The sequence below is a fragment of the Aquila chrysaetos genome, chromosome 11 (genome assembly GCF_900496995.4).
Source record: "Aquila chrysaetos chrysaetos chromosome 11, bAquChr1.4, whole genome shotgun sequence".
In the NCBI taxonomy this organism is placed as follows: domain Eukaryota; kingdom Metazoa; phylum Chordata; class Aves; order Accipitriformes; family Accipitridae; genus Aquila; species Aquila chrysaetos.
This window is the reverse complement of record NC_044014.1, coordinates 15,859,788-15,886,996: the sequence shown is the minus strand read 5'-3', so window position 1 is coordinate 15,886,996 and position 27,209 is coordinate 15,859,788. Positions and strand designations below refer to the sequence as shown.

The 27,209-nt window shown below is 46.7% G+C and overlaps 1 protein-coding gene across 1 annotated transcript in view; it reads left to right on the top strand.

The window, feature by feature from the left end:
* FBXW4 (F-box and WD repeat domain containing 4) overlaps window positions 1-27,209 on the top strand; it is a 63,549-nt gene that overhangs the window by 34,132 nt on the left and 2,208 nt on the right. The window contains 1 exon segment of the mRNA XM_030030228.2: window positions 13,405-13,470. Within this exon segment, the coding sequence (XP_029886088.1) occupies window positions 13,405-13,470 (66 nt within the window).

Sequence of the window (27,209 nt, the reverse complement as noted above, 5' to 3'; positions counted from 1 at the left end):
GGCCTTTTTCCCCAGTCCTTTCCAGTACAATCCTTTCCCTCCTACTCCATTTTCTGTGTCTTTTTTTTTCCCAAAATACTGACATTAAGCATCATAATAAATTATTCCTTGCCGCCTTGCCTTGTCCTTTCTTTGTCTCTACAGCATCTATTTTGCCTGATCCCTTTCCTATCTTCATCTGGCTAATCTCAGTTATCACTGAAATTCAATAGTTCTTGGCCTGCTTTGCATCTCAGCCTGATTACAGATAGTGAAGATGATAACTTGTGCTGTGAACCTGTGTTTTATTGTATATTGATGTCAGGATGTTTGAGCTCTGGCTCCTGCAAAACTTTTTCAGCGGGTTTTTGGGTAGTTTGGGATCTGTGTGGGAGGTGGCCACTAAACATTCTTATGCCTTAGATGTGTGTTGTCTGTTTGGTGGTTTAATGAAATCTTGTGTGCCTTTCTCTGCATACAGGGCTGGGGCTTTCTGGCCTGACTGGTGGGGTTTATTTCTCACTCTGGTGCTTGCTCACAACCAAGCATGCCCTGAACCTGCAGATGGAGAGCAGGGGCTTCATTCAGGATCTTGGTCACTTAGGGGCAAACAGTTGACATGCTTCAAACACTTAGCATGAAAACCATGAAGAAAATCATGTTGCATGGAGTGGAGAGCTGGGAAGGGGGAAGCTGCCCAGAGCTTTAAAGGCAAGTGAATTGAGGTTGCTGCAAGTGTGTCCGTGTCAGGGCTGGAATGATCAGAGCAGGAAAGCTCTAGGAGTCATTTCATGGCTGAGTTAAATGCAGATGAGGCTTTGCTCGCCTCCTCCACAGAGCACCTGTGTCTCCATGCCTCAGTGTCCTGGACCCCTCTGTATGCAGCATGTGCTACATATACACGCTTCCCTCCTTTCACCTTTCCTGGTCTTTAGCTTCTTAAAACCCTCTGAGCATTATTTCCTTCTCCCCTACTGAACAACTCATTTAGACTTCATTTGGAAATTGTTTGAATATCATAGAGCAGATGAGGAGGATCAAGCACTCGGTTTTTAAGTGATTTGACTTCTTTCCCCTATAAGCGTGAACAAGTACAGCTCCTGCCTCTGCATGATGTGGAGAAAGAACTGCTGCCCTTTGTGGGAAGGTGATGAAAGTATATGTTTGTTGAGAAGTCCTCTTCTTCCTTGCCACTCTGATCACTTTTTTCAAAATTCTCCTAAGTTGGGAAGTTTGAATCTGGTATTTCTGTGTGTGTGTATGGCAAAAGGAATAAGGCAAAAATAATTTGTGGCTTGTGGCATCAGGGAAACACATTCCTTCCCACCCCTACTTTTAAACTGAAACATTCTTGCATTTTAGTTGTTCTGGCAAACCTGAAAGGATTCTCCCCTCCTCCTGACCTCACTGGCATGCACAGATTGCTGGCTTATTGAAAAGTCATTTTCTGTCATATGTTCTAATGGAAAAGTTTAGATAAGCTGTCTTTATATATACACATTTTTAAAAGAATCCTTGTTAACTGAAAACTCTGCCAGTCACTTCTGAAAATACATTGGGATTGGCCTTGGCAGTCCTGAAGCTTAAAAAATAGAAAGATATTTTTAAAATAGGAGAGGTTTTCTTCTTTTGCATCATGATTCTTTAAGCATTTTCTACATGTGGGCATGTATTTAGACTTTCGTTCAAAGCAATGACAGCTGGAGTATTTACTTAAATCAATTCTACATGTCCCCATGTTGTAGGGTGTGGGGATTGTAAGAAGAAAAAGCCCTGGACACCATAAGGTTTGTGATAAGGTATGAGTATAGGCAAAAGTACATATCTTTTCCCACTGGTGCTGGGAATGTTCACTATATTTCTCTGCGTAGCCTTGAAACTGGCCTGGTCAGCTTGGGTCTGGTTATATTTAGTCTTGGTGTCTGCTTCTCAGATGCTGGCATTGATTTCATGGCAACCATGATTTGTTCAGAAGTGTCCAAGGTTGCTTTTAAGGAAAAAGTCTTGAGCATTGATGAGCTGAAGGCACACAGTATCTAGCTGAACTCATCTCTGTGATGAGTACTTAAAGCAGATTGGGTGAGGCTGCAAAAAATTGGATTGAAACTGAAAAATGGACCTTTCTGTGGGAGCCTTTAGTAAAATGTTAAAGATATATATGATCTGAAGAGAAACCAGAGTATCATGGGGTGGAATCGGGCAACTTCTCCGGTTTGCAACCTGCTGCAGCGTTGGGTCACAGTTGTGTATTTTGGGCAGCTCGGAAATTACAGGTCTGTGCCCTGGGGCTTGTGCTGCCTGTCTCCTTGCTACATATCCAGTCTCTGGGGATCTCCTTTCCTTGTTGTCAGGATTGTTGTGATTGCATCATCTCCTAGGGCTTGCTCAGCACTCCTATGTAACTGGTGCTCTGATGAAAGTAGTGGGTATCTTTTCACTTGCCTGCTTACCATTTGATCTTCATTGCAGAATAAGGTCCAAGCTTTCAGATTGTGACAATTCTTGCTTTCCAGTAGGATGCTGCAATCATAAGGGACACAAGATGAGCTTTTTCAAATTTAACATTAAAAAAAAAATTGCACTCCATTGCACTGGAGCTGTGATCATCAAGTCAGCTGAGTAGGTTTTTAACTTGTCTACAGCCCTGGAGCTGACCACCCAGGACAAGGATTTCTGTCCTGAAGGCAACAGTAATAATTCAAAGAGAGCGTAGATGCTAACAAGTCCTGAGAATCAACAGAGGCACTGTGTCACAGGATGCTGGTTTCTGGCTTGTGGGACGACTGATACCAGTCTGGTGTAACACAGGAGCAATACACTGGGAGCCAAGTGGTTTGGTCAACCCACAGTGCAGCAGGTTTTCTGGTAGGTTTTGCAGAACCAAAGGCTTGTAGCAGAAAGGGAGGTGGAATAAGTGAGGTCCCACTACAAAAAGCAGTTTTGCTTTGCTAATGAGAAATGGCTCAGCAAAAAGAGAACCTGGAGCCTTCATTGCTGTCCTGGTTCTGCTTGTTGTGTGACTTTTGGGGCAGATGCTGGAGGAGGTGAATGATTCTTCCCTGATTTTTCTCAGCAGTAAGAGTTCTCACTCTGTCCTCAGCACAGTTCTTGCTCTCCTGTCTGGGACCTGCACTGTCCAATTTCCTCTCCCCAAGTCTGTGGCCTTTCTTAATCTCAGTGCAAAGGTACTAGACTAGAAATCCTGCCCTGGGAGCGTAGGCCTTCAAGAATCTGTCATGCATCGCACCTCTTCACATGCGCCTATCGTGCATCACTGGATCTCTTTTCTCCTTTACCCCTTTTTTGGCATCCTGCGTTGCCCTGTTCCACGGGCTGGGGGCAAAGATGTTTGTCATGAGCTGATCTCCTCAGCGTGTGTCCCACTGCTGACCGTGCCCCTGCTCTGCCAAGCAGGCTGTCTCGCTCCAACCCCCTCCTCCTGCTTGCCCCAGATAGGAGCCCCTGAGAGGTCTTTGTCCGCCTGTTGAGAGTAGCCCCTGTCCCGCCATTCCCACATGGCACACCCTCCCTGGCAGCCCCCTCCCCATTCAGCAGTTTGGGCTGAAAGAACCTTGGCTAATTACGCTGGGCTGAAAATTACCACTTTGCTGTGTTCTCCTGCTGCTGGGCCCATTTGTGTGGTGCCTGTAGTTAGAGGGAACAAAGTCCCCCCTGTGGAGCCAGGCGGGCCCCAAGTGTGAAGCTACAGGTACAAGCAAGAGGGGAATGAAGGGAATAATTACCAGCTTCTCCAGGTGAAAGCCCTGTTAAAACTTCAATAAGCCAATTAGGGGCCAGGGTGTGTGTGTGGGGAGAGTCTCCCCCACCTATAAGTGATTCCCACCAGGCAATTAACAGAAATCATTTCATGGAGGGGAGGATAAGAAATGGCTCTTAGAAATTGTCTTGAGTTGGGGGGGGTTAGGGGGGGGCCTGAAACAGCACGACTGCTGCAGTGGTCCTCGTGTACTCCAACCTCCCGGCTCACTGTGTGGCCTGAAAGTGTTGGTGGGGCTGGGAGGAGGGAGGGAAAATGGCAAAGAAAAAGGAATCGCTGGAGCTTTACACCTGGGCAGGCTTTGAGAAAGCAAGGGCTGTACTTCAGAGGTTCTTGTAAGGCTGTGTGTGGGCCCAGAGCACTGAGCTCAAGGGGGCTGCTGGATCTGGGGAGGTGGGTGAGGGTCAGGCTCAGGGTGTCTTCCCCATTGGGGTGAGGGGGAATCCTGATGGCGTTGAGCCCAGTAGGAAGGGGATAGGTGCTGGGTGTGAAGGCTTGAAGTGGGTGTGCGGGTGGATGAGGACTGAGTGCCAGGCCTTTGGAGATCTGCCCGAGATATGTGATGGTCTGTAGGTACCCTGCCTTATCCCTGGAGCAGAGTGTCCAATGTCTAATACCTTTGCGTGTATCTCATCCAGGGACTGTGTTTTTCTGCTGCTCAGCCAGCAGCTTCACCTGTTTCTTCCTTTTAATTAGTTTCAAAAAGCCAGTGGATTTGCTCAAGATGGAGATCTTATGAAGTCACCTTGCAATTCCCTTGCACTGTATTGCAGATGGCATGTGCAGCAGTTGGAGGTAGAGCGTGCTGTCTGGTGGGTACCTACAGAGTCTTGTCTGTCTGTATTTGAAAGGCTGCTCTGGGGAGCAGAGCAAGAGTAGAGCATAGGATGAAGTTGCTGCAGATGGCTGAGATTGCCCTAGTGATGTTGGAAGGGAGAATGCATACTGTAATTAAAGAACTCCAGACACCAGCTGTGGTTATTTCACCTGCACTTGCAAAAGGAGATGAAACAAAAAAAATCCTAAACTCCTCAAAACACAAATGTAGCCTTAGTAGTGACTTACTTTGCCTTTCTAATGTTATAGCTTCTGATAATTAAAAATGTCCTGTGAGGTTTTGTTCTGGTTACTGACAAGCTGAAGCAGAAATAACCCTGTTCTTTTCTCCTTCTCTCTCTTTGTCCCCAGAAAGCTTTCTGTGGTAGGAATAGAGAACTGTATCTCTTGCACTGCCCAGTTTTTAGACTCAGAAGTGGTTCCTCAGCAGAGTAATGTTTCTTCATGATTTGGCTTCCAAGGTGTAACCCCAGTGGATGCCTCTAAAGAGAGCTCTGTTCACAGAAAGTCCTGGTGAGCATGCACAGGCAAAATGGTTTTGGCATGGGCTTTCTGCCCACCTTGATGTTTGGTAAACATTGTTCAGACCAGTGCCCAAGTTACATGCTGGATTACATTTCTTCTATGGTTAAGGAGTCTCTTTTTTCCTGTAATAACAGTATTAACTTGAGCATCAGTTGGGGATTAAATTGGGTCTGGAGAGAGTTAGGGATGCAGGAGTTCTCATACAGATACCTCTGTCCTGAACAACCGTTCCATGCCCGGCAAGCCCGGAGGTTGGGGTGTGAGGAAGGATGAAGAAGAGTGTTGGACATACCATGCAAATAACTATTTTACACCATTAAACATGCGTTATCAAGCCTTTCCCTTTAATAAAAGAGTAGGGCTGATATCAGCCCAGTAGAAATACTTACGCAATCACAAAGGCAAGTCTGTTTGAGGTTCTGAAAAATGACAGCAGCACTGTGAAAAATACTGTTTGAATATCCTTCTTGTACAGGAACACCCAGGACCCTCAATCAACTTTTATAGAGCTAATCTGAATGTGGTCCTGTCCTGGACATTTGCTTCTCCCTAAAAGCATGTGTCATGTGGAGTATGGGGAAAAGAAGGTTGATATTTAGATGCAGACAGCCCTAGGAACTTCAGGACTGTTCTGTGGGTGGACTCACTAGTTTCTAGAAAGAATATTTTCTTGTTCAGTGCTGCAATGTGGAAGAGGTCTGTGTGCATGTGCCTGTCCTGTCTGTAATCTCTGTCTTAGTGTCATTGAGTTCAGTTTTTCTCCAGAAACAGGGATTATGTTCTGTATCTGGCTGCCTGTTTTCACAAAACTTGCCTGCTGCAGGGCTGGTGAAGGGACAGTGAAGAAGGTTATAGGATGACTGAGGCAGACAATATGGGGTGAAACTGTAAAGCAATGAAGGCAAGATGGAGGTGTCTAGGTCAGGTACCTGCTAAGCAACTTGCCAGAGTGGGGGTGATCTGTCTACCATGCTGGGAATTGAGCTTTTGAGGATATTAAAAGCTTATTCTGTTCTCCAGCCTGTGGGTCTCTGAAGTCTGGAGGAAGGTATGAAGTTAGAGGCCAAGGTGGAGGGTTGGAGAGGTGAAGCTGACATTCCCTCTACTCTGAGGCATGTAGTAAACGACATGGGAGGCAATGACGTAAGCATTTCTTCTATCAAATGCACCGGAGTTCTGCCTCAAATGTGAGACTTCACTGTTTCTGCCCAGCATCTCTACAGTGCCCTTCAGTACAAAATGCAAATGCCTTCTTTCTGGGGACCACTTTCTAGTGGTCCACTTGAGGCTCGAGGCAGCATGCGAATGAGTTATTAGTCTGTCTGTCCGTGACTGTGTCACTGGTGCTCCTTGCCAGAGCATGGCATTTCCTCTTGGAGCAATAGTGGTTGTAAATGTTGTGGCGTTCATGCATTCATCTTTATGCATTTTGTTTTCTCTCTGTGCTGAGTTCCTGGTGGGGAGTGGCAGAGCTCTTCTGTAGCTTCTCTGTGTGCAATTTATGATGCATATCAGGAGCACAGTTCAACCCTGAGCTGACTAGATGCCTTGAGGGACGCTGCGGCGTGCACACAAAGCTCAAAGAAGCAGCAGCAAATGTGCCAGAGCTTTCCCGTCTGTTTGTGGAACAAGCCTTGTCATTTGCCTCCAGCTGCTGGTTCTCTTTGGCAATGTTATTCACTGCTGAACAAAGATGAGGCGATGCTGCAGTGGGTCTCTGCTTGCTCAGGTGAGCTCAGTCCGGTTATTGATTCCAAATACAAGACTATTTTACATGCATGCAAGCAGTTGGGCCCAAATATAAGCTCAGCTGCAGAGCACTCTAGCAGCTCTTCTTTGCGCTGAGTCTGGAGTAGTACAGGGACCTGAGGAGACTGCCAGCAGACTCCTGAAACCAGGCTTTTTAACAAAGTGCAGTGTGGGTACCCTTGAGCCTAGAACAGCAGCCAGCAACACAGATAAAAAATGTTTAAGTATGTTTGATGGACCCTGCCTTCTTTTCCTTGCACTGAAGATCTGGAACTGAAGCATTGCATGGCAAGGATGTGGGAGGAGTGTGGTATGTGGGACTGAAAGCATGGAAAGGCTCTTGAGGTCTGAGGAATGGAAGGACTTAGTCTGGAGCCAAAAGCCAGAGGGATATTGGAGAGCTGTAGTAAATTGGATGCAACCTGCACTTGTTATTTCACGTTTTGGACAGTTATATCATGTGTCATTGGCTTCTTCAGCTTCTCCAATCTTATCTTCTTCTAAATAGCCTTCCACTCCCCATGTTCCCTTTTCTAGAAAGTTGTAATTTTGGCCATTAACAGTAGCTGGACTTTTGGTGCAACTGCCTTACCTGCTGATTTTTGTTCAGTTTGTGGTTACTGAGTTGTTAGCCTGTAACCCAGCTGTCCTGACTTACTTCTAAGGTACTGAAGGTGCTTGGTTCAACGTTCAGGTCATGCTGCAAGAGACACAAAGTAGGGCTAAAGGGATCAGTCTGGGGCAGTGAAGGGGCAACGCCAGCCCTGCATGACCACCCAATCCTGGCTTCGTCCAGCATTGCCTGAATCAAAGGCAGATGGGACTTCTTGCATGTTTGTGGTGCCTGCTTTCTCATGGAGAAGAAAATGCTAAACTGATGGTGTGGTTTTTGTTTTTGTTTTTTCTCCTTCTTCCTGCAAATTAAATGCCCCTGGGGAAGGAGCACCTACTTTCCTGTGCTGTCTCCCTCCCTTTGTGTATAGCTGGTCTATTGGAGAAGCCTCATGCTAGAGGTGCCGACACTGCCTGCACTGAGTTTCTGACCCCCTCCTCTCCCCTTCACAATGTTGTTACTGTTGCATCTGCTCCCCAGCCTCCTGGGCTCTTCAGCAGGGGCTCCATCAAGTTTGTGTGACCTTAGCACTGTATTCATGCTGGAGGAGTTACCTTCCGTAATGATGTCAACTGATGAGGTTAGCAGGATGGTGGTGGCCGCGATAAGACATGACATGTTCTAATGATTCGCCTTAGCGAGCTGCGTGTGTGTGTTGGGGAGGGGGTGGGCACAGAGGGGCTTAGAGAGGGGAGGTGGGGGCCCCACAGGTGCCGACAAAGACTTTGACCTTTGCTGCTATAATATCAGTGTTTCACAGGCAGGGCGGTTCGGTAACCCACTTTCAGCCCATCAAAAATTGATTTAATTGCGATTTTTTCCCCCAATTAGGAGCACTGGAGCTTAACTAATTGGAGTAATAGAGAGTAATAAGGCTCTGATAAAAAGCCTTCCTCTGCCTCCTTTGTATCTTGTGTCATCGCCTGTCAGAGGTCAGAGAGCTTGCATATTCTATTAGGCAGAGTTGCCTTCATTTGTACAAATTAGTTTACCCAACAGTAATTAAAATGCCAGTGCGGGTCGGGGAGAGCTGAATACAATTGATGGGCACGTTGGTGAAGGATTTGACAGCTCCGGTGGCCTCCCTTGCCAAAGCGTGTCAGTGCTGAATCAAAGGCTACACAAACCCACAGACCCGTGTGTTTAACCCGTGGCACCGCCAGCATCAACTGCTTTCTCTCTTCTCCACTCTCCATCTTGGACTTTCTCCTCTCCTTCTTTTCTCATCCCACTTGAGACTTTTTAAAAAAGATGTTTCCCATCTTTGAGCTGTCCTTTCTGTTGATCGCTTTCATAATGCTGCTACCAGCCCCCCCATTCTGTCTCCCTCAGTGCTCCCCCTCCTTTCCCCCTGCCTTCCACATTCCCAGCTGCAGGGCTCTGTCAAGTAATAACTTCTTTGTTTCCTGGTCCGATGAGTCTCCATATATAATAGTCTCCAAAATGGAACAACGATGTCCAATTCCAGGGGGCGGGGGAGCGTGTGAGGAGGAAGGAACAGGTTCTTGCACGTGTCAGGCAGATTCTGGATTTGAAATTCCCAAAGAGCAGAATAGGACTTGAGAAGCAATCTGTTTACAGTACAGGGGAATGGCTCAGGCCTGGGGCATGGGGGAAGTTTAGAGAGAAGAGATTGGAAAGGGCCTGTTTTACCCAGGATCCTTCAATGACTTTCCATTGCAGGATTCCCAGCTCAGGCAGTGCCTGCTCTGAAGGCTGGGTTGACAGTGAGGAAGCTATGTATTGTACAGTGGGATTTGTATCTCTGGAGTGGAGACTGTTTCCAAGCCTCATGACAAACAGCATCTTTCCAAAAGGGCTGATGAGCTGCTATCTCTTTCCCTCTGGTTCATCCACATCTGGCAATGTTCTGTCCAGGATGGGGTAAAGAGGGATGCTGCAGGTGGGGTGAAACTGTGTAGTTGGCACCTTGGGAGCAGGCATGGGATCACTGCAGCTGGACTGTAGCCAGAGCACTACTGCTGTTGCCAGAAATGCCATGGGATCTTCAACAACCACAAGTCAGTCAGATGGAGAGAAGTTCTTGTGCTTCTTCCACCAGCACTGCCAGGATGTGTGTTCTCTCTCATCCCCTGGCTCAGCGTCTATTGTGGGGGGATGATATCCAATGAAATGTCTCTTTTGTAGCATGAAGAAGGTCTGGCTTCAGGAGGAGGGTTTTTGGGGGTTTGTTTTTTTTTTTTTCTCTTCTCTTTTTCTCTCCTCCTTCTCAGTAGGGAGTTTCAAATGGGAAAAAGAACATCAAGTATCAGATGAGTTGGAAAATTCCTTGCTTTGGACAACAAAAACATGCTGTGTATGAAGTATGTGTGTCTCAATGCTCTGCAAAATCCTCACCTTCCTGGTACAGCAGAGATGGAAATGTGAAAACAAGCAAGCCAACATCACCTACTGGGGGATCCAGGCCTTCCATGCCCCATTATGGAAGCCCTGCAATGGTGCTCATTTCCCATTAGTGGAGCCTTCTGGAGGGAGCTTGTAGTCATGGTACCCAGCAGCTTTCACAGGGCAGAGGAAAGCTTAGTGGAGAAGAGACTTTGCATCTCCAAGGCCATTTGAAGCTTGGACATAAAAGTTTTTATGTAGCATGTAGATGCGCCTGGTCAGCATCTGTGTACGTCAGTAGTATCATATATACTTCAGAGAGATGGGTCATCCCTGTGGTCGTATATATAGGGTATCTTGTGCTCTACTCTTCCCAATCTAGTCTCTCCTCAGTGTCTCTGACTCCTGAAAGCATTGTAGGCAAAATTAATGACACTCACTAAGCTAGTAACTCAGCTTGAGTTGTTTCTCTTGGGCAGTTGGCAAGAACAGTTGTGAAGATGTTGCACTTCTTTAGGTCAGAGGTTTTTGGTGTGTGCTCTGTGCTTCCAAAGACAAAAAGCCTTGTTGAAGGTAAACTGAAGGAAGCAAGTCTGGTAGAAGGCTTCAGTTCTGCTGAACAATGTTTCAGAAATTTTGGAGCCAAGCTTCACCTGCTAAGCTCCAGTTTGCATGTTGTTTTAGACCTACCAAAGCTGACTTGTCTTGCCTTTTTACTTGGAGTGAAACTGTCACCCCCGTGAGGTTCCCAGTTATGGGAGGCCTGGGGGTTGAAGGTGTATGCCTGCAGACCAGACTCAAGGTGAGGGGCCCTGTATCATCCCCTGGGAGTCCAGACTTCCAGGTCAGTTCGCTCCCAGGCTTTGACAATTTCTCATTGGCACCATTTCTTGTGCATGTCTTGTGAATGCCGCTTTCTAATCCTGGCAGTGAAGGTGCCCCACTCTTCTGGGAGAATTCTTATCTTTGCTTGCTAATGGCCTCCAGCCTGTTAAAGATAAGGCCTGCAAACCTGATCCTACTGAAGGATGAGAAAAAATTCCTGTTGAGTGAATGGAGCCAGCTTTACCCAGAAGAGACTTGTTTGTGGCCCTGAGGCCTGTATGTGATGCTGGAGAGAAATCTCTTCATCTAATGCTATTTTGGGGGGTTTTTTTGTTTGTTTTTTTGGAGGGGTGGGTGGTAAGGACTGAGGAGGGAAAGCTGAAGTCCAGAACTGACAGCATGAGCAGGGATTAGACCTTGCTGTTACTCCCACCTTTTTCTCCCTGTTGGTGTGCCTCCATGCTAATTTAGACCTGTGGCAACCATCAAAGCTTCGTGCATACCTTCTGCACAAAGGGGCCTGTCTCCCACGTGAGGGCGTTCTCTGCTGGGACACAGTCAGTTTGTCCCCCCAAAAGAAAAAACTTAAGCACCCAATTGCCTGCTTGACTGACTCCCTGACTGCTATTATGTTTCTAACCACAGTAATTGGCTTTAGTAGTTATTAATGGATTATGTTTGGGGAGGGAGGGACAGAACCCAACACCTAGCTTTGTAGCTGAAGGACTCCCTGACCAAAGTGCTGCTTTCCAGACATGGGGTTTGACTGCTGAGCTGTCAGAGTGGGTGTCTCTTCCTTGTTTTCCTTTGAGATGGGAGACGTTGGCAAAAGGGAAATGTTCCCTCTTGTCCTGCAGTATGGTGGAGAGAAGGCAGGTACTGAGGAGGGACCTTGTTTCCAAATATGAAATCCTGTACACTTTCTTAATTGGTCCTTGCGGCTGCTGCACAGCAACAGGAATTGGCTTTTTCTTAGACTCTTGGACTTTGGTTAGGGACTTCTATGGAGAATAATAAAGTGTGCACCCTGCAGCATCTGTGCAGAGCCCTGTGCTACAGGTGCATTGGGCCAATTGCATGTGCACTGCCAATGAACCTGGGATTTTGCATGTAAGACAGCCTGGTTGGAGAGACTTTGAAATAGCTCTGGTGCTGCAGGTGTTGTCTAGGCCTAAAGGGCAGCTAAGGGTTACAGGACTTGTGGATACCTCCAGGTATGTGATTTTGGGTAGGAGGGATAAAGCCAGCAAAAAAAGAGAGCCTTGGTAGCCGTAGCTCTTCCTTGGTTCTTGTAGCTCTTTGAGATGGCTTGACGTTATCTGCTTGCCTCTTTTGCAGAGTATATTGGCAGAACTGCTTTGGCCTTATGATTTGGAGAAACCAATTGCTCAGCTAAACCACAGAGCTAGAAGTAGGAGTCCTGAGTTCCTGCCCTGCTTCCACATGGCTCTTCTCTGGCTTTGATTGAGTTGAGTGCATGTTCACCACTTTGCTGCTGGGTGCCTTGTAACACCAGCAGTAGTGCTTCTCACAGAAGTCGAGGATGCTGCAAGAATCCCTTCCTGGTACAGTAGAGACTTGGAGACACCTTCTGACTTCCAAAGGAAGAAAGTTGTAGAGGATCAAAGAAATGTTTAAAAACTGCTATTTTTACAGATGTGACATTTTTTCCTTATTTTGCTTTCTTCTTTCAGCTGCCAGCCCCATGTCATGCTGCAAAAGATGTTTAGGCAAAGCATAGAGCTGGCTTTTATTTAAAGCAGGCTCTGTTTCCTGCATTCATGCTATCCTTATTGCAATGACTTAAACATAGTTTTGGCATTTTATTCTTGGTAGCTGCAATAAATGTGGCTTTGTGAGAGGTCATTTATAGCTTACTTAAAAAGCTTTGTATGAGCTGCTTTCTCTTATTTGGACTGAGGATAGGAAGTTGGCACAAAACAAGCAGTGTAGTGTGGAGAGCCACAGCACCCATGTTCCTGCTGCTTGATTTTAAGGATTTGTTCCTGTCTTATCAACTAGTTTGAGGCCGGTGGCTGTCAGGTGATCTCTGGAGCTAGCATGTGCAGCAGGAACATAGCATCACCAAAGAGGACTTTGGAATGGACCCTGCTGGAGAGTGTGAACTGAGCCAGATACTGCTGCAGGAGAGCTGTGCTGCCTTTATTAAATAGTGCTTGAGCACTGGGGAGGGCAACCTGATCCAGCTTTGAAATTGGCCCTGCTTTGAGCAGGCTGGACTGGAGACGTCTATTCTGTGATTCCTTAGGCCTGTGATGCTACAGCCAATTCATGATTGTGCTCAGAAGTTGCCAGCAAACAGAAGCGAGACACAAAGTAGGAAGTAACAGGGAATTTTCCATAGGGTCTTTCCTCAGCTTATGGCACTGACTGTATATGAAATGTGCTGAGTACTGTGCTAACTGTTTTGAAAATGTTGTTGCAATTTACAGCTGCTCCTGTTTTAGGTTTTCCCTTTGCATATGCAAATACATCTTTACGTCCTGCCAATTATCTTCAGTTGTGAACTGCTGCATCTGGGAAGCTCAGTTACTAAGAGCTCTGGAGCACCTCTCCCTTTGCTGCTGCCTGCCCCTTGTGAAATGCAGTAGAATATGCTGAAATAGTCTTGAACCAGAATTCAGAGTCTGTCTCGTAGCCTGTTTTCTCTGTTTTGCTCACGCACTATTTCTTCAGAACATGAGGATTAGTAAGTGGGTTTTTCTGTTTGCTTGTTTTTTTTTTTAAACAGCTCATTTGTGACGGGAACAGCCTGCTGTGGACACACCTCACCTCTGAGAATCTGGGACCTTGAGAGGTGAGTGAGCTTTCAGGTTATAGGGAGGGACTTGATGAGAAAAATGAATAACAATGAGAAATGCAATGTTGGAGATGCCGTAAAATTATTCCTTTAGTCCATGTAGGCAAGGGGTGTTTAAACATGAGATGTGGGACGGAGTAGGGGACGGAACAAACTGGTGTGGAAAGGTGTATGTGGGGGGTGGTTCTGGTTCAGTAGGGAGCAGCTCAACTTTTCTTCCCAGCTTTTCTAGTTGATGGCACAACCATCCCTGTTTCTTCCTGTTACCCATGTACAGTCAAAATATGCCCATTACACCTTCCCTCTCATCTGCCTCAGTTGATGCTTCAGCCTGAGCCAGAGGGGTGAGGAAGGTGATCTGCATCCTCCCATTCACCCACTTGGCTGTGGTGCTCAGAAGCCAGAGGCAAATGCAGTTTCTATAGTCATCTTGTCCTGGCTGGTGTTTCTGGTAGCTCAGGAGGTGAGGGTTGGCAACAGGTTATATACAGAAGTGACTTAGGCATGTTGTCTTAATAAGCATTGAGGAGGTTAATTGCTATGGCCTCTGATTTGGGACCACTGAGTAGTTTCTGTGCAGTGAAGGTGCTGACCTTAGCAACTGGGGAAATGTTGGGCTCAAATCCTGATGTGAGACTCAACTGCTGACAAATTTGAAACTCTCAGCCTGGGGGTCTTTGTGTAGTGATGGACAGATAGCAAATATTTGGCAGGATTATTGAACTGCAGCTCAGCTTTCCAGGACTGGTATGCTCTGGTAGGAGTGGCACAGCACAGATTATCAAGGGAGTGCTGTCAGGATTGAGGTGAGCTGGTGGGCTCTGGGAGTCAAGAGAGGGGAGCAATGGCAGAAGGGGCCTGAGGGGTGTCAGCAGAGCTGTATCTGGGGAAAGGAGGTAGAGGAGGATTGGTGTGGATGCAGGTCTGGTCTGGAGCCAATTGCCTTCTAACCTGTAGTTTAGGTAGTTTAGATTGTCTGAGTCAACTGCATCAAATACAAATATAAATCAGTTTGTTTTTCTCTGAAGTAACCAAAAAAAAGACACTGCAAAGGATGCATCCCACAAAGGACAAACTAGAGCAGGAAAGACAGCGCCAGTGCATTCAGCTGCAGTGCATGTATCTTGGTGACCTAGTCCATTGGTGCCTTTGGAGTACCCCAGAAGGATGTAGGCTATGCTGCGATACCCCTGCCCATCGAGTCTTCCAGCTGTTCTTGAATAGAGGCATCTGACAGGGTGAGGAGATAGGCAACCCTCTCCCCCCTGCCCTAACCTCTCTGACAGCCTTTCCCAAGGAAGCCTGAAGAGATAATAAAGCTGTGTAGAAAATAGGATTAAGGTAATGAACAGGCACAACGGAGTTTGATCTTTCAATAATGTCAAAGCCTGAGTGACAGGCAAATAAAAAAGCCAAGGCAACCTAGGCTACTGGGCTTCTGTTGCAATGGCCGTATTGTCAAACTTATTCTTCCCTCTTCACCTGTCACAGCTGGAATGCACCATGCCACTGGGTCTTTTCCTCTCTGGGGACCTGTGTGTGAGTTGGGAGTCTTGTCAGCACGTGCAGGGCAGGAGACTGAGTAGGGAGTGCGGCTGGGAAACTAGCACGTGAAGCTTGATGTGATCATTCATAGTGAGGGAGTACAGACCTGTCCTTCCAGGTCTTGACTTCTCCACAAACTATTGTTCTTCCCAGCAGAGCTTTGGATTCATTTTTAAAGGCTCCAGTGGTTGCCAAAAGCGATGTCGTAGAGAAATGCTATTTCTTTCTTTGAGGCTTGTGCATGTTGTCTCCCTGGTCAGACTCCAGAAGTGGGAGTGTGTCATGGAAACTCAAAATCTTAGAGCTACCCAGGACTGAAAAGCTCCTTCTGCGCTCAATGTGTCCTGATAACATCTGGCAGACAGGGCCAGGCCCCCTGAGTTTGCTGCTTACCCCTACATTGTGGCCACAAAGGGCCAGAGTCTGACCTGCAGAGGCTGAACGTGGCAAGGACATCATCTCTAAGAGCAGAATCCAGGTAACTTCTCTGTCAAAATAATGAGGCATGGTAGAGTGATCCTTAATATGTGTTCTTTAAAACTACAGGATCCTTAGCACCACTTAGCTGTTTAGTGCTGTCTAAGACCAGTTAGTTCAGTTAGCTGAGCTTTTTTCTGCGTGGGGGTGTGTGTAAGTAACATTGCAGCAGTTTCTGCAGCACTCTCTTCCCTTGGGGTAGGTGGTCTTTTTCCCCAACAGCTGAGAGCTGGAACATGCTACAAAAGGATTTAAAGCTTAAATAACCTTTTGTGTACTGATCTTCTTAGTTCCAGGCCAGATAAGTCCTTGGCTGGTGCTTGTAGCTGTTGGTCATGGTATGTTTTCATATTTATGACCTTCGCTGTTCCCTGACCCTGGGGCATCTATTCTCGTCCTTCGAAGAGGAAGGGGATAATGTTTTCACCTGGAAATATGTTCTGGGCTTTGAAAAGGGCTTGGTTGGGTTTGGCGGCGAGGAAATTTTTAGTGGGAAAAGGAAACGCCTCTTGCTGCATCCCACCCCCACAACTGTCTTTCATTTCTGACTCTGCTGAGATGACGGCTTTGGATCAAAGCTGCAACAGGCAGCAACAAGCAATTGTCAAGGGGAGTCTAAAGCAGGGGAATGACCGTGTGATGCCAAGACACTGTCTCTGATGGCTGAAATTCCAGCTGCTGTTACACCTGGCCCTTTCTCCTGTAATGAAGGAGGATTTTTTTTTCTTATGCGTTTGAAGCTGGCTAGCTGCACCTCTGGAGGACATATCTCATCTCACAGATGCTACATTGTGCCATCTGATTGCTTTTAGATGTGGGGAAGTTACTGTGCTCTCATTGCCGCTCACAATCAAGGTGTGTGTGTAGAGGGGGGCTGTGAATAACTTAGGTGATTAGACATCTGCACAGGAAAGGAGAATGATTAGCAGTGTGGGCCACTGGGTACTAAACTGTGTCCTTGCATCAAGTATCAGGCCTTGCTGACTCCTTGGCCTCTTGCAAGTCCCCTTGCCCCTCTGTGCCAGTGAGGGATATGATGGCAGCTGCCCCTCTTGCAGGTCTCTCTGCTCCCTTTTGTCTTTGCTCAAACCTCCCTGTCTCATCTGCCAGTGCTAGTGCATGGCTCACCAGAACAACCAATTAATGGCAAGCAAGAGAAAAGGAAACTTTCTTCAGATCCTCTCTTTCTTTCCCTTCATCTTCCCACCTCCTATCTCCTTTGGGAGTTTAAACTCCTTGGGAGATGAGCATGATGCACCACTGGGAACAGCTCCAAAGCCAGCATTTGTCATTTTCCTGCAGAGAACTGTTGCTCCCCAGCCTATCATGGAGCTCTGCCTGTCTTTAGGTTACAAAAGCCCCTGCCTCAAGTATGCTTCTTTAAAAGACAGGATACTCCAGAGGTTGCTTTGCAGAAACTCTTGGAGCTATTCTGCCAAGCCCAATGTTTGAAATGGACCAGTGATCTGTCTGGCATGGTAGTCCTCAGGCTGTAAACACTCTGAATGCGTAAGTCCTACATTGTCCTTTCCTGTGACACAACATGACAGATGCAGGGCATGAGAGCTGTTGTGAAAATTGAGCCAAAGTTAGCTGTGCCCTGCAAGCCACTCCAGATCCTCTACCTTTTAAATATCCAGTCTTTGTCCATCTCCTTCCCCCTTTTGAAGGCATTTTTGGCAGAGTGTTTTTTTGGTTGTGGTTTTTTTTTTTTTTTTTTTTTTTTTTTTTTAAGAACCCTCTAATTTCTTGTTCGGTTTTTCTCCCTCTCCTGAGCCCTTTGAAAGTGGCTTTACGCCGTCACTGACACCAAACTGACACTTTGCGTTTCTCCACTTCTTATCCCTTTATGGCAACAGATGTTGAAATTTTGTATCCCTTTTATCTGTCCCTCTTTGCCCTCTTCCTGTAATTAGGTTTCCCTTGTTAGCAGTACAAAGTGGCCTGGTTTGCTGCCTGGCCTTTTGAGCCATTGTGTCTCAGCACATTTTTTTCCTCCTCTTTCGGAAGAGTTCCTTCCCCCTTAAGTAATAGGCAGGGTGTGGGCCAAAGCTGTGGCTTTTTCTTGTTTCTTTGTTCTCCATTTATCTCTGCCACCTTTTTCAAAGGGATGGGGAAAAAAAAAAATAGAGTGTGCATGGAAGGGGAAGATACAGTTGCATTTCTTGACCACCAGGCCCCCCTGCTCTTCAGGTGTTCAAGGCAGGTGCCTTTGATGTCTGCAAGTTTTGGGGAGGTGGGAGGTAGAGGATTCATGAGAGTGGCTTCGGAGTGGAGAAGGGAGATTAAGGTGTGTGGCTGGTGCCCTCGGCAGAGGGGTGGGGAGGAGTCTTTCAGGATAGCCAGGCAGCAGGTTAGTAATCTGTATTTGCCTCTAGTGCTATTGCATTATGCTCTTTCTCTCTGAGAGCCAGCATGAGCGTGACCATCATAAGCAGCTGGCTGAAGTTTGCTAACTTGCTGCTGCTTGATCTCTGGTGTGTGCTTCCATGGGACCCTTGCTAGGTTACATCTGTCTGTGCAGTGGGGTGGGCAAGAATTAGTTGCTGTCTTTCAAATTTTGGCATATGTTGATCTGCATCCACTTTGTTGAGTGAACGTGAGTAACTGTCAACAAGGAGGGAGAGCTTTAAAACTCGGGCAACCTGTGCTGTTTTTAAACAGCAAGTGTAATTTGACAGTTGCAGTATATAGCACCGAACACCCTTGTTAGCTGATCACTACTGATGCTTTCCTGTTTAAATCCAGTCCTTTTTGGCTTTGCATCCTGTCATACTCAGATTTTTTTTTTTTATGTGTGGAAGTAGATAAATGAAATGAGAATCTGTAGGTCTAGTTCTTGGTTATAAAGCTTGCTAAATGTTTTCAACAAAAGCTTTTAACCTAGAAGCTTGGCCCAAGATACACAAGCAGACTTCTTAGCATTGTGTTCTAAAACAAGTTCTGTAGAAGATCATTCTCTCCACAGCTTTGAACTCCAAGGTTTAAACAAGTTTGAGACCCTCTAATTTAATGCAAAAGGAGTTTGGGTAAAGGGAGCAAACGGATTCAGAACGGGAGTTGCTAGATTGAAAGGAAAGGTAACTGACTCCAAGAAGTGTGGGGAGTCTGTTTCACCCAGGCATGTAAACTGGATTTATCCAGTCACAGAGGAGTGGGTGGATATCTCTGGTAACAGGAGAGACGAGCAATAGCAAATATTGTCCTGGCACTGGTAACAGTTTCACAGGATTTGGGGGGAAGAGGAATCATAATACCATGCTGTAGATGCAGAATCCCCCCTCCTGCCCTGCTTTTCTATAGATTCATCATGCCAAGTATCTTTTTTTGGCAAGGAAACTCTCTCCAGGCTTTGTGGGAAAGAGGCTCCCTACTCCTTTTAGGCTTGGGTTTCTTTCTCAGCATCTCTGTCTTGGCTGAACACAGTTTTAAATCAGAATAACCAATCCAAAACTTGTCCAACAGTGAGCTAAACAACTTTCTGGGCTGTGCTTACATCAGGTAAGTGAATGCAAATGCGTGCCTTCTACTGCCTCCACTCGCTGCAGTGGGATGATCCACAGGTAGTTGCCCTTCCTCGGATCCTGTTCATTCTCTTTTCCTGAGGCTCTCCTGCTTGTTTTTTTTTGCTGTGCTGTTTCCCCATCCTGGCCACAGATGGCTTTGGTTACTCTTTTTAAAGCATTATTTCTGGGTATTCCCATTTATGTGTCCTTAGGTTAATCAGGAACACAAATGCCATGCCACCTTCTTGAAATTCAAAGGAAAAAGGGTTGGTGAAGTGACAGACTAGGGTCTGTCATAGGAGAATTCTTGTCTTCAGGCAAACCCTTTCTTGGCCTGTTCATGTTAAATCAGTTTGGCACGACTGTCTTTGGATTTCTAATTTGGTCGTTGGGAACCATTCCTTCTGCAGTAAGGCAGGTAGGATAGACAGTTCAGATGTAGATCTAAGCAAAGGGAAAAGCAGGTCCTGCTTCATGGAACTGGCAATCCCACTTGTGACTTGAGCAGCAAGACGAGATATACAGGTCTCCTGCCTTCAGACATGAATAAATCACTTGACAAGGCCAGAAGGAAATTCCTACCCCAGTTCTGCAGCTCTGAACTGTAGGATTTGATTCACTTGCTGTGAGATTTTTGGACGTTATTGGCGGCAGGACACCAGGCCTATGGCCAACTACTTGAGCCAGTGCTGGAGAAAGCCTGCTGCTGCAGAGTGCCTCTTGAGTAGTGGTCTCTTGGATGACTCTTCCTTTTAGCAGACTTTGTTGTGTTTGGAGCTTTGTCCTTGGCTATAATGGATAGCTTCAGTCTTGTCTGTGCAATATATTTCCCATGGTATGCATGTGTTCTCAATACCTTTTGGGGCCTTGTGGTTCTTTACTGATTTCTCAGGGTTTTTTTTGACATTGTCTTTCTGAACCCTCTCACATAAGCTGGGCATCTTCTGCCTTCCTTTTGTTAAGAGGGCTCTGGTGCATCTTAACTTAAATGTAAAACAGTTGTAAGAGGAAGAATGTACAGGTGTTTATCCTAAATCCTTTCCTCCCTGTGGCAGTCTTGGCCCTGTCTCACTATAGATGAGCATGAGGCCAGCTCCTGCCCTTTGGATGTGTGCATGTCCAGGGCATGCTGTGGCCTTTGCACTCCTGTTCAGGCGTATTTATGACAACTTTACAAGGCACTGAACAATCAGAGATTGTGGGTGGGGGCTGGACACTCCAAGCGCATCAATCAGTTTCATCCCTCTGAGCCAAAGCAAAAGCAATCTTTATTTTTCCCTGGGTTGAGAGAGAATCAACAGAGGCTAGAGAGAAGAATGGGAAGGAGTGAATGAGGAACCCCCTCTGCCACTGGCTAGCAGTAGCTCATTTAAACAGATGGCTTTGTTTTGATTTGGACTCTCCATTTTTTTGTCTCCCCACTAAAGGAGACCTGCAGAGCTCTGTCCAGAAAGGGAGCAATACAGCCGCCTGTTCCCACACAAGTGGGGCGAAAGGCGAGAGGCTTTGAGAATTCCCTGCTTCTTTTCCTTGCCTCCCTCTTTTTCTCTTCCCCCAAGAAATCACAGTTTGAGAGAATTCCCCCCTACTCCTCCCGTTGGAAAGAAAGACAGAGAAGACATTCTTGACATTCTTTGCAGAGAAAAGGGGTTAAATGTCTGAATTTGGGGGTCACCATGTTATACAAATTGCAATCTAATCGTTTTTACAAGAACACACGTGTGCTAAGAAAAGGAGCCATGGACAAGAAAGAAAAGGGGACAGACAACCTTTTTTGTCCTATCTTCTTTTTTTTTCCCCCCAAGGTTTTGGACTATTGTCGTGTCCTGTCTCTCTCCCCTCCTCACCCCCGAGAGGGAGAACATTGGTTTTATAGTTAAATTGGTTCGTAAAGCAGAAGGGCTTGGTGCCATTTCTGTTTGTTTTCCCAAATAAAAGCCCCAGCAGGGTCTCTTTTGCACCGTTGTGGCTTTATTTGAAGAAACTGGCTTTTTCCCATAGCCCAGCGTGTCAGTTTATCCTCTGAACTTAACCTTACGGGAACCCGAACAACAAAAACTCACAGGGTCCCAGAGCTGGAAAGGTAAAGAAATTGTATCTTTTTATTGGACCATTTAAAGCGTGTGTGGGCCAATTCAGAGAAAGCAGAAGAAAAGAAGGCAAAACTCCCTCTTCTGTCTCTCCCCTCTGACACAATCTCAAACCATCGTTGGTGTCATTCCCCCCCTACTGCCTCGAGTCCCTTCAGCTGTGCTGAGGAAGCTGAGAGGCATTTCTCCTGAAAATCACTTATAACAGCATGTCTGAGCCATTTCACATAGAGGTGCTCCCTCAAAATTCCCCAAGCCAATCCCACATCTCCCTGCAGGAATTAGTAGCCTTGGCTAAATGCAGAGGTGACCTCGGTGTAGGATAACTCTATGAAGAGTAACTTTGTCAATGACCTATGCTTCTCCCTATGTACAGTATAGATGTTGTTTGACCAAGCCTTTCCCTTCTTAGCATAAGCTGCTGCGTCCCCTGGGTGCCTCAACTGCTGTTGCAAAGCACCTGGAAGAGACAACAGCTCAGCTATTCTCTTTGGGTTTGGTGCACTCTCCAAATTGGATGACTGAAGTTGTGCAAATGCTGCATTCTGGATAATTGTTTTTAAATGGATTTTGTTTCCTTTCTCTGTTTGATACTCAGCTCAAATATCCCAGTGTTTTGAACTGAACGGTGCTCTTTCCACTTTTTATTTTAAAGTATACGCTTACCACCTGGCTTGTTGCAAGTAGTTACTGGGGCTAAAATATTGGTTTAGAGCTCTGCTTGGTTTCTAAATAGTCACCTGCTTATGTGCAATGGCTTCTCCTCTTTGATGGATGATCATGGCTCACAGATAAGGTTTCCAGAGCGAATGAGTATGTCCTCAATTTCACACATCTCTGTTTTCAGCAGATGTTCTGAATTCAGCAGTTTCTTAGAATTTGTGTATTTATTTGTATAATATCAATTCTAGTGAATCAGGGTCAACAGAAATTGAGGCTGGGGAGCAAAATGTTTATTGTTTCATCCCCAGTTTTGAAGTGTTGTTCATGTGTTTTGTAGACAGCTGGCCAAGACCTGCAGCAAATGGGCAGGGTACAGGGAGGGAGGTGCAGACTTCTTTTGGACTCCAGCTATCAGCAAGGTCTCAGGGTAATCCTGAGCTTTTATAGTCACACATATAATTGCTGTAGCTTGGGAGGCTGTATATGGCTTTAACTTGGTGACAGCAGCATCCCATGGATTTTCTGGAAACTACCCATCTGGGCTCTGCCATGACTGATCTTATTTTGTCTTCATATTGCTGTGGTGAGGAGGAGTAGAGCCTTAAGCTGTTTTTAAAAAGGGAAAAAAAAAACCCAACTTAAAGAAACCAGCTTGTTTCTGCCATTCCTTGGTAGTTCCCTTTGCTTCCAGGCTAGAAGGCTTTTGTCTTCTGGAGGTATCACGACAGCAATGCTCATGGCTAGATTTCCAGCATGGAAAGAAAAGAGTGCAATGTGGAAATCCCAAACAAATAGCTTATTTTAAAAGTAGTTTTTAAAAGTCTTGTTTTCTGAAGAATGTGGGAATTGATGAAGATGAGTCAAAGGATTCTCCATAGTGCCTGAACAAAATGCCTTTCATTTTTTAACTCGTCAGTTTGATACATTTCCCTGGCACAGAGGCTTTGTTTAAACATCAAGGAGTCCAGAGCCTGGTGCTAACACAGCTTTCCTGTGCAAGGGACAAAATGGGGTGCTGGATTTGCTCTGGCTCTGTTCCTTGTGGGCTGGTACCAGATTACGGCCAATATGATTTCAGTCTGTCTAGACGCTTAAGAGAAGGTAGGAGAAACTAGGAATATCTGTGATTTTCCTGCTTGACATTGGAGGCCTACCTCTGTGTCTGTAGGCACTGCATTGGCACAGGTGGTTTGTGGTTAAGGTGCTGAAGCAGAGAGCTCTGGCTCTAGACAGGTCTTTCTGTCACGTTTGTGATTCTGCTCCACAGAGCTCCACTGGTGTGGAGTTGTTTCTGTTGGTGCCACCCAGCACTGGGATTGAACCCTGGTGCTAACTGGTCCAAGCTATTCAGTACAGAAAGCATAGCAAAACTCCCACCATCTGCACAGCAGACTACCTGGCTTGCCCGAAGAAGGCCTGGGAGTGAAACAGCCTCTGTTTGCTACTGCTGGAGAGCCAGGGCATGGTGGGGAGTTTGTGTGGACCTTCCATGCTTGGTCTTGCTTGGGCTTCACAGTCACTCGCTGACTAACCTTCATAGCATGTAAAAAGGACAGGGCACCCTGGCCTCCAAAGTGCTGAGTGTCGTGGTTTAACCCCAGCCAGCAACTAAGCACCACGTAGCTGCTCACTCACTCCCCCTCCCACCCAGTGGCATGGGGGAGAAAATCAGGAAAAGAAGTAAAACTCGTGGGTTGCGATAAGAACGGCTTAATAGAACAGAAAAGAAGAAACTAATAATGATAACACTAATAAAATGACAGCAGTAATAATAAAATGATTGGAATATACAAATGACGCACAGTGCAATTGCTCACCACCTGCCGATCAATGCTCAGTTAGTCCCTGAGCGGCGATCCCCCTGCCCCCACTGCCCCCAGTTTATATACTAGATGTGATGTCACATTGTTGGCCACTTTGGGTCAGCTGCCCTGGATCTGTCCTGTGCCAACTTCTTGTGCCCCTCCAGCTTTCTCGCTGGCTGGGCATGAGAAGCTGAAAAATCCTTGACTTTAGTCTAAACATTACTTAGCAACAACTGAAAACATCAGTGTTATCAACATTCTTCTCATACTGAACTCAAAACATAGCATTGTACCAGCTACTAGGAAGACAGTTAACTCTATCCCAACTGAAACCAGGACACTGAGGATCAGCTACCTGGTTTTTGGAAAGTGTTTGGGTGCAGAGAGTGAAAAAGGGCCCACAAAGGAAAGGAGAAAGCTGTTCCCTGCTGCATTTGGCTGGTGCTGGTGTTCTCTGCAAGCTGGTGAGAAACAAGGTTCAAGATAGCTATCACATCTCTTGCTGTCCCTTATTGAGTAGACACCTTCTGCCTATGTAAGTTGTTAGAAAACAATTGGTGATGTGCTGGTGTATCTGCTGCTTTTCTGTTGCCCCTTGATGGGTTGTCTTGATCCTTTACGGGTTATTAAGGATTAGTTGTGGGTTTTGCAGTGGATTTTGCTGTAAGGATTAGCTGTGGGTTTTGCTCCCTAGGAAGTGGAAGCTGTTGGGGACTGGGGTTTGAGGGCAAGGAGTATTTGGGATAATGAAGACTGGACAATTTGTGGGCACTAACTTGTGATCCCAAGGCTGGGAGAGTTGTGGTGTCAGAGAGTCCCTTTCTAGCATGGACTCAGCATGGCTGTGTATGCTGCAGGGACATGGAGCTAGCCTGACATGGTGGTAGCTGGTCCAGAGACACCTTAATCTGCTGAAAAATGGGAGAAATTATTAATAGTGTTCTTCATCTTTATCAATTTAAGTGTGCCCATGCCAGAACACTTAGGTCTTTTGGTTTGTGTGCCCAGTGTACAGAACAGTATGATTTTCCCCTTGTGTCAGGTTCTAAGTGCTTCACTGTAGCAACTAATGCATTGTTTCTGTAAACTACTGAAGGACTGCTGCTCTATGCAGTGGCTGGACCTCCCAGTTGAAAGCTGCTTTGACTGACCTATTCTGGGGGCAGGAGAATTGAACTGATTAACAAACCAGCGAAGCAAGGTTTGCTTTGCTGCAGTATCTTGCAAGTATCTGTGTTCCTTTCCTGCCTACAGAGAAAAGCTAATCCTTTTTTTTTTTCCACCTCTTTTTCTTTTCTTTTTCTTTTTTTCTCTTTCTTTTTTTCTTTTTTGTTGCCTAGGCTAGAAAGGGAAGTGGAGGGAGGAAAATGGGTGTGACTCTGCTGGGATGCTTGGGTACCACTGCAGTGAGGTGTGAAGGCATGGGGAAGCACTGGGAGTGAGGCACCTGGGTGGTGTTCAGTGCTGCACAGGAAGCTCTGAAAGCAGGAATCCAGACTCTGGTTTCCCCTGTCCCTTTGCTGCTGAAATTTTTCACTTGGAGACATTGCCGGGCTGCCATTAAAAATTGCTGCCATCTTGCAGCGCTGCAGACTGAGGTCTGGTCTGAGATGGAAGACAAGCTTTAGTGTGGCCAGGCTCGCTCTGGGTGTGATGGGCACTTGTTTAGAGGTGGGAGGTTGTGAGGAGATCTGCTGTGACCCTTTTCAAGCACCTGAGAAGAGGAAGAGGGATGGTCCCAGGGAGTAAAAGATCCCTGGATATGCTTCTCATCCTGCTACGTTTCCTCGGCACAGTGCTCCTCTCTCCCTGAGCTCACTTAGTCTTTTACATATTAAAGGTGTATTAGCAGGGAAAATGGTGGAGAGGAAATAACACAAACAGGCTTCAGCTAGCTAGCAGGAGATATTCACTAGATATGCTGCTGGGCTGTGTGGTCCATGTGCAGCTGCCTGTCCTGGTTTCCTCTCCTGAAGTGCCACGTGCTCAGAGCACCAGTCTGGGGCTACCCTGTGAAACCAAATGCATGTGGAAGTGGGGAGAGAGGTGTCCAAGCTGCTGGCACTGCCTAGGGCTCACTGAGATAGCTCATCTCCTGTAACTCCCTGCTCCTGCCTGAGCAACTGGCAGAGGACTCTATGGGTTGGGCAGTCTGGCCCCTTATGCATCTCACAGGTAGTCCAAGGGTTCTTTTTTGGGAGAGCAGCTGACTCCTCATACCTGTGTTGTAGTCTTACAACTCTAGGCAACACATACAACTCGTAGGATAAAGAAGGTTTTGTGGAAGCCTTGAGAAGGGTTGTATGCATGTCCATCTGTCCTGCTGGCTTTGCAGAACGGCAGATGGAGGGGATCTGTGTGCTTGGAGGGGCAGGGGAGTGCCAGAGCTCAGAGATGCCCATCCATGTCTCACTCCATGGTGGAGCTGTGAGGACCCATCTGCCCCAGCCAACCCCACGGCGCTCTTGCTCCCAGTTTTCAGACTGTGAACGCTTCAACCTTTCGACCTGCATACAGGTGCAGAGTTGCTGCTGGGTTGGTTTGCGAGTAACCTTCCAAGGGTTAATGTATTGTGAGAAGGTTGCAAAGGGCTGAAGCCTGGAATCCCCTCGATCCCTTGCCTGGAGAAACACAAAGTCCAATAAGCCAGCACCCCTGGATTCGTGTTGGGGGGGATTAATTCATGCACTTGATGTTAAAGCTTGTCCGAGAGGTTTGCACGGGGGGGGCCATCGCTAGGGCTGGTTGGCCTCTCTAAATGGTTGCTAGGGTCCTGGCATCAAGGGCCAATGTAGCTGCCCACAGCCACGGTCACGGAGGGAATTACACAGCCACAAAGAAATTGTTATTCTACATAATCTGCTCTTTGGAGAGTGACTGTGGGGAAACAGGCTGGCCCCAGCATGCCGCCAGCTCTGTGATCATAGAAGCGTGCTGGCTGCAAAGATCGGCCAGGGCTCGCCTTCTGATCTGGGGACACCAGGGCTCGAGGCGCTAATCTGCTTTATCAGCGATTTCTCTCTCCTGACACAAAGGTGTTTACTTGTTTTAACATCTCCCGGGACTCTATTTCTCCTTTTGTGTGGTCTTTATCCCCCGATGAGGGCTTTAGCCCAGATTACAGACAGAATTAAGGCATTTGGCGATGTGCCTCAGAACTGTGTGATGCTGGATCAAGGAGCAGAAAGTAACAAAATAATGGGGGGAGATGCTGGGAGTGACCCCACTGTGGGATCCATGCTGTCGGCTTTCAGGACTGCTTCATTGTCCTGGGAACCAAGAGCCTGTTGGAGAGGGGTGGCCGTGCGGCTGGGTTTGAAAAGCAGGTGCTTCAAGGTTTATTGTGTCCAGCATTTTTGATTTAGAGGGTGTGAGGAGGAGGAGGAAAAAAAGGAGAGTTTGCAATAGGTGGCCATGTCAAGCAGCTGGACAGGTTGTCCCCTCCGTTCCCAAGAGTCTGCCATGGCCAGGTGTTGCTGGCTGCTGGGGCAGGTGGAGTGATACTGGGGATGGGCTGTGCCATGTGCCTGATGCAATTTCATATGTCCCAGGGAAGGGGCTCAAACTCCTTCTTGCAGTCTGGCAGGGTGGGCCCTCACCAAGCACCATCCACCTGGTGAGCTGCTGGTCTTGCACATGAACAAGCAGCA